At 48.0% G+C, this 7769-nt stretch overlaps 1 protein-coding gene across 1 annotated transcript; it reads right to left on the bottom strand.

Annotated features, from left to right (window-relative positions):
• Positions 1-612: 612 nt before the first annotated feature.
• Grpel1 (GrpE like 1, mitochondrial) lies at positions 613-7387 on the bottom strand. Its single transcript, XM_076864950.1, has 4 exons — positions 7279-7387; positions 4126-4288; positions 2615-2696; positions 613-1270 (listed from the first exon to the last, which is right to left on the bottom strand). Exons 1-4 carry the CDS (start codon positions 7377-7379, stop codon positions 924-926), a joined length of 693 nt encoding a protein of 230 aa, XP_076721065.1. The 5' UTR covers positions 7380-7387; the 3' UTR covers positions 613-923.
• Between the last annotated feature and the right edge of the window lie 382 nt (positions 7388-7769).

Below are 7769 nucleotides of genomic sequence, written 5' to 3'. Positions count from 1 at the left end.
CCTTCCCAGGTGGTGGCACCTGCACACCAAGCAGCCAACTCCCAAGCTGGGGTAGATAAAGGGGAGAGTTAAGTCACACTTGCCTTGGGCTCAGGGGTCACCACTAAAGGACACATCATTACCAGAAGTAGGAAAATAAACATTAGGCTTTTAATCCTCTTAAATAGAATTTTAAAATTAAACAAACATTTTAAGTATACCAAGCATGCAGTCCCCACTGAGAAGGTCCATCTTAATAGGAACATACCTTGAGGTTATTAGTAACTAACTGAATAGATTTAAACAACTGAGATGACAAAACAGGAAAAAAGGATTTACTTTGTCAAATTCACCTGGCAAAATAAGGTGGTAAGAATGTTCAAGTTCACATGCTCCCTTCCCATCTCCACAGAAAAGCCAAGGTTTACCATTCCTGGCATCTAAATGCTAGTTATAAATGAACTTGTATGTTCTCAAAGGTAGGCATCAAATTTTTTTTGTTGTTTTAATCAAGAAACATGTTTCCCCTCTGGCCTTTTCTTCGCAGAGTGAACCCAGCAGTGGCCAAAGGTGCCAGCACTCAGTGCTGCAGTGAGCTGCACACGACGGCACAGACGGGCGGCCAGGCAGCCAGACAGTTCCTGAAGACCTTTTATTTGTTTAAAGTACTTTGCAATCACGAGTTTGAGCAGATACAGCGTTATTCACGATACTCTAGAGGTCCCGTCCGCCCTCCTCTGGAAGAATATGGAGCTACTAAACATGTGGTACTAAGAAATCAGACTCCTGGACCAGAGCTCCTGGACGCAACTGTGTACCCAGCTTGATTCTTTGCAGCCACTTGACCTTTCCATCAAGGCTGGACTCCCAGAGGAGAAAAGATAGACCCGCCTTTCAAGAGTTACAGCAAGTGACTTAAAAGCCAAAGGCCCTGCAGGAGGCAGTTATACTTCCTTCACCACCCCCACCAGGGCAGGCCTGAGGGTGCGCCCGTGCAGCTTGTACCCCACCTTGCTAACCAGCGCCACTGTGCCCGGCTCCTTGCCCTCTACTGGTGTGTGGAACAACGCCTCATGTTCATAAGGGTCGAACTTGGCTCCAAGGGGGTCCAGCTTGAGCAAGCCGTGCTTTGTGAATACCTTCTGGATCTGCACCTCAGTCAGCACTAGCCCCTCGTACAGGCTTTTCAGGTGAGGGTTTTCATCTTTAATTTCTTCCTTTGGAACACTCTGTGTTGCCTTCTCCAGAATGTCTGCAACCTCCAGCAAGTCTTTGCAGAAGCCCTGGATGCCTGATAAAATTAAAGAAGGTGGTTCACAGTCCATATCCACTGCACCTGGGAATTGAGCTTGGTGTGCTTCATAACAGGCTGCTTATGGTGCCCGGCCACAGCACCTGTTGCCCCAGAATCTCAATGCTTCCACCATTTAATACAGAAAAAACAAAACCCTCCAAAGCCTCTCCTGGCTGAAAGCTGGAATCACCTACTACAGTAAGGGGGAAAGGAAGCCAAGTGAAGGGCTAAGGTGGAAGCACCCTTGAGACTCCCAGGCAAGGCTGCTAAGCAGCATGTATGGAATGAAACTCAGGAGACTGAGCTGGAACACAGACCTAGGTGTGGAGGCCCTTTAAACCTGTGGGAGTGTGGAAGTCACCCAGAGTGCCAGGAAGAGGGGAAAGAGGCCTGGTACTCAGGTCAGACAGGTTCGCAAAGGTATTACTCAGGGAGGAAGAGTACCAGGAACCCAGGTGACCCAAGGAAAAGTGTTCCCAGGAAAGAGGTGTTTCTGTGTTGGATGCAGCAGCATGATGAGATGAGGACTCTATTTCCACCTGGTCCCTCACCCTCTCTGTCCTTGGGTAGTCATAGGAATTCCCATCCTGAACCTTTGGCTCCTCACCCTAACACAGGATGCCACACCTGACAGTTAACCAAGTGACCCACAGCAACCACTCCTATGGCAGCCTCAGGTCCAGTTACTACCACAGGTGCCAAACTGGCAGTGATGGACAAAATGCTGGTGCCATGACTGACCGGCTCTGTGATGAGTGGCAAGTCACTAAGCCTGGATTACCTCAACTACAAAGTAGGAAGGCAGCAACAGAAGCACCAAAGCTGACAGTGGAGGCTGCACAGCAGGAGTCCTGAAGTGACAGCACTGCTCTGAAGCATGAGGGAGCCGCAAGCAGCAGGGGTTCCATAGACATCCCTGTATGCCATTCGGTTACTAGGACTTTCCTATTCACAGAGGCCATTTTCTTGAATCGGGAAGAAAGCTGAACATAGTTTATTCTGACTGGACTGTGGCATAATCAGACCTCCTGCTAGTCCTGGTGAAGAAGCCTGCAGATGTATCTTCTGCGGCTGGCTAGGGGCTCCCTAGGGTCTGCACAGGGAGGGTGATAATAAAACTCCTGCTGTGTGGACCACACAATTCCAAACACTGTCACAACTACACAGTCTCTGCTCCTATAAAGACACTTTCACTATGAACTCATCTTGAAAAACCAGAGCGGGTGTGAATTCTGCCCCCCACCCCGGGCTTGTTCTTGGTACACCTGCACCCCTTCTTCTCCACCCTATTATGTTCTTTCTGGGACCAATAACACATAATGTTTAAATGTTTAAAGTTACCATATAATTTCGCCTCTTCCACCAGTTTTTGGCTCCTCAGTCTCAAGTTCTCAGTATCTGCCAAAGCTCGTTTGTATTTTTCCTAAAGAAAAAATAAAAGGAAAAAGATTTACATGAATCAAATGTGGAACAAATTTACAGGAAAGTCATCCTAATTTGAAAATGATTATAACACACTCCAAGTCAAGATACAAATAAGATCTGTCATTCCTTTTGAGATATTGGACAAAAACAGAAAAGCTCAGTGAGACCAATTTATACTCATGTCAGCATTTCCAGAGAGTGGGAGTAATGCGAGGGCTCCCTGCGCTGATCCAAGCGCACAGAGGTGAAAAGACCAGAGGAAAATCCTTCACCCCCAAGGAATAAGCTCTAGTCTCCCCAGTAGAATGTCTGATTTCAGGCAATATGAGCACCTTGCTAGGGGTGACGCCATGTCCAGTCCCATTCCTTCTGGGAGAGGGGGAATGGACTGGGTGTGAAGGGGAGGCCTTGATCCCATGGGGTCATGACCCTGTGGATGCACCTCTGTGCCATCCAGTTTGCCTGAAGGACTCAGTTCACATGCTCACTGTTTAATAATTAATCATGGCAGTTTGGGGAAGTCCCTCAATTCTTACCAACCCTCTCAAGAGCTCCCCACCTCTGGAGTGCCTTCTGCTAATGTGTACTGAAGGGCTCTGTGCGGGTTCCCATACTGCAGCTGCGCCAAGTCTGCACGCAGTCACAATGCAGAGGCGGACAGCTTGGGCTCACCCTACCCCATTCACCCCTGGCTCTGGGAGCTGCAGGTGGGTGAGCCTGGGGTTCCCTTGGCTGCTCTGTGCCTAAGGCTCCTCACCTGTACACAGCTTACTCATAAGAACATGTAAAACTGCCCACACATAATCTCAGTGCTTTGGGAGACATAAATATATTTGATGTTTTTAATCTTAAATCCTTAAAGTACTTGATTTGCAGATGGATGGATTTCACTATAAACAACATATATAACTGAAAATAAAGCCATCATGTCAGATGTTATTTCTATATTTATTGATTAAGCTATACCAATATCATTGGTTAATACTTTTCAATTATATATATATATATATATATCTGAATTAAAGAAGTATGCAAGGTAAGAAGAAAAGCACCTGATCAGTGCTACTTGTGCTTTTCAGCAATAAGAATCCCTACTGCTACCAGCTCACACAACTTCTTCTACTTCCCCATGACAGCAGCCCAGGCCCCCACTCCCACCCCAGTTTTAGTGACCACACGGAGCTTTCCTCATCTGTAAGACCGTCTTAGGGTAACCACCTGGCACGTGAGGCTCTTGTCATGTCAGAAGTGGAGCCATACGACGTGGTTCTCCCCTCCACTGTGGTGGTCACCTGCTACATGAGCAGTGGGTCAGACTGAATGCTCTGGCTTGGGTCTGTCACCAGTGACATGTGGGGCCTTTTCTGTGGACCACACAAGAAATAATTCAGCAAAGCCTGTGTCCCACAAGAGCCATATATCCTCACCATAGTGTCTCTCAGCTGCTCTTCTAACTTGACCTTCTCTTCCAAGAGGATCTTGTCTGTAGAGGGAGGCTCTGTCTTCTGCTCATTGTGACCCATGTCCTCTTCCAGGCTTTGGCCATTGTTCTTTTGTTTTGTAGCTGTGCACAACAACCGAGGAGAGGGCCTACAGAAAAGTCCACACATCAGAAATGACAAATTTTTTTTTGGAAAACCAGACACAGGACAAAGGAGATTTGGAATACTTTTGAACTCTGCTATTTACTGTTTTGGGAGCAAACCTATTTCAGATCTTATAAAGGCAAACTACAAATGACACACACACATATATTAGTATATGCCAAATAACGTCATTCTGGACAACAGATTGCATATGTGGCAGTCTTTATACCACATAACCTATGTGTGTAGTAGGTTATACCATCTATGTTTGAGTAAGTACACATGTAACATTCACACAAGGAAATCACCTAACAATGTAGCTCTCAGAAGGTAGTTCCTATTGTTTTATGACTCATAACTATATAAGACCAACTGCAATACATGCTTAAACTGATGGATACCTAACCTTCTCTTCTTGCATTCTAAGGTGTCTTCTGAGACACAGAGGCCCCACCTGTGTTTAATACAGCAGACACTGTCAGAGGTGAGACCCACTGCTGACATCACGGACAAAGATGACCAGGCAGAGATCTTACCTCGAAGCACTTTCCATCATGTAAAAAAGGTAAGATGTCTATACACAAAGAATTGTAATTGGGGGTTTAAACGTTAGTAAAAGAATCCCAGTGCTTTGAGAGACACAGAAGACTGGAGGAGAAGAAAAGGCTCTGTAGGAGAGGTGAGTTGTACACAAGAGCAAAACATGTAATAAAGAGGTCATTGCTTTTCACACCTGTGGTAACAGTCTACAACGGACCCTTCTCCTTTCTGTGAACCTGAGAAACATGAATACATGCACAGCCTCTCTAGTTCATTTTCAGAAAATATGAACATTGAGAAAATATGAACAAGAGCAGGGTGGATAGATAGATGCGCTTCAGGAAGTGGGCACTGCCTGGATGAAGGTGTGGAGGTAGGAACATGAGACTAACAAATGAGTACTAACAAATCCTGGAAGATATTTAAGGTATTATCCAATCTGATATCCACTTGAAAAGATTCAATGACATGCCTAAGGTCACAAAGCCTTTAGTGATAATCTTAAAACCCAGGTTTCTTCACCAGGATCAGCAGGAGCTCTAATTATGCCACAGTCCAATCAGAATAAACTACATTCAACTTTCTTTCCTGATTCAAGAAAACTAACTCCATGAATAGTAAAGTTTTTGTAAACATAATATACATAGAAGGATGTTTATGGCAATGCTGCACAGGGACAAGCTGGACACAGTATTCTGAAGTAAGGAAATGGCTAAATGAACTGCTGCTTCCCCAATCTGAACTATCATGCAGCTATTAAAAGATGAGTTAAACAGTCATCCCTTGGATGCACTTGTGTGTCTTCTATTAAATAAGAAATACAACTTCATGCACCACTTAATGATAGGATACATTGATACATTCTAAGAAAGATGTCATTAAGCAACTCTATCATGCAAACCAAAACGGCTAGGATGTCACTAGGTGATACAGTCTTAGGGGACCACTGTCCTGAATGAGGTCTGTCACTCACGAGAACTTGTGCAGTGCATGAACACAAAACATGTTCACATGTAGACTGTTACCACAGGTGTAAAAAGCAATGACTTCTTTATTACATGTTTGTTTTTCTGGTTTTCAGGAATTTAAAGAGTAAGGGTAGTGTTGAGATGCCTGCCTTCTGAGTTTTCCCCCTGATGAATGTGACAGTCACACTGCCTTTCTGCAGGTTGGCTCTGCTGTGTGCAGACCCCTTCCTGATGCCAACAGAGGGTCTAGCCACCATGTATGAGAAGGAAAAACACAGGGTCCAGAGTTGCAGCTGGTCTGCCGACTCAGAAAACTATCACTGTGGGAATTGTGATTACCATTCAGCTCTCTTGCCTCTAGTTAAGCATCTTTCCACAAAGCCACAATTTCAGAGACAGAAATGATGCTGACTTCCTGGCACTTTTTTTTTTTGGCAATTCCAGATACAAAACAACAAATTATTGAGGTCTATTGAGGTCTAAAAAGCCTTTTTACTGAAGTATTGGGGGAAGCCTGCCACATTGTTCCCATGGTGCTTTACATGAACTTAGTAAGATGCTATTCACGCCTTGTCACCCTCATTGCAAGTAATCTTTGGCTCATCTGCCTGGTCTCACCAGGTGAGAGAGCTCCTGGCGGGAGAAGACCAGCCCTTACTCTGCTCAGTTTCTACCCAAAGTTTGGACAGAAATAGCTTCTCTCGATTTGGTGAATAACTTGCTTCTAGGAAAAATTTTCAAGGGATGAGATAAGAACTCTCTATATTTGCCGAACTCACTTTAAGACAGGTCTTTCAAAAACCAAAAGCAACAGGTTAAAATGAAAACAGTGACGAGTGCTGGTTCTTCTGACCCGCAGGGAGCCTAAACATACTGCCCACAGCCGGACAGGCTCTGGTGCTTTTTGACCCCAGACTCCCGCGAATGCTTAGAAACTTGAGGCAGAACGGGAAATGCTCGTCAGCCGGGCAACGGACCCTCCGGGGCGGCGCCAGCTGAGCTGCGCTCTGCAGCTCCGGGCACTGGTGAGCCACAGCCCCGTCCCGGCCTCGCTGCGTGACCTTGGGTAAGTCTTGGGTCTCTCTGCTTGTTTCTTCAACCGCAGAAACTGAGGCTGCCTGGGTGCCCGGGCGCGCAGAGGAAGCGGACGTCTGCGAGGCCGCTGCGGGCCCTGGGCCACACGCACACCGGGGCTGCCGAGCTTCCACTCCAAGCACACCGGCCAGGACCCCTCCGTCCCGCAGCCCACGGAGCCCTAAAGCCCCACGCTTCGGGTTCAGGTGGCCGCGCTCCAGCTGTCCGAGCCCAGGACGGGCACACCCCGGCCACAGAGCAGACCTTGGGGGCGGTCCGCGTCCCGCGTCCGAGCCGCGGGCCCGGGGTCCCCGACTCTGGTGATGAGGCCGGGAAGGGCCAGGATCGGAGTGGCAGAGATGGCGCTGAGGAATCGCGCCCCCTCAGCCCAAAGAAGCCCGACGCCCCTTACCTGAGAGACAACGCCAAAGCCGGGAGACCACGCCGCGCCAGGCTCACACACCGAGCCGCCATGACTGCCGCTAGGGTCTCCGTCACGCACGTACCGGGCATGCGCCGAGGCCGCTGTCCCGACTTCACGCCCCACTATTTCTCATCAGCCAATCCTAGGCCGCTTATGCTGTGATTGACAGACCATAGTCACCAATAACGGTGAGTCACAGCAGAGCACAGTCTCCCCCCCCCGTGATGGGCGGGGTCTGAGCCCCCCTTCCCGGGGAGCCCCAAAAAGTGAGGTGAAAGGTGAAGAGAACAAGAGGAGGAACCTCTTCGTGGGCGGGGAAAGTATGGGGAAGAACCAGTGAGGGCTGGGCGGGGCTGAGCGGAGGGCGCTGGTTGGGTGGCGCGTTTCCTTCGGGGCCAGTCTTGTTGTCAGCTCCCAGCCTGTTGCCCTTTTTCGCTGAGTACCGCTGGGGCTTGCGGCCCGACACTCGTGTCTGAGGG

This window comes from Callospermophilus lateralis, chromosome 8, assembly GCF_048772815.1.
Source record: "Callospermophilus lateralis isolate mCalLat2 chromosome 8, mCalLat2.hap1, whole genome shotgun sequence".
NCBI classification, from domain to species: Eukaryota; Metazoa; Chordata; class Mammalia; order Rodentia; family Sciuridae; genus Callospermophilus; species Callospermophilus lateralis.
This window is presented reverse-complemented; position numbering and strand designations above follow the sequence as displayed.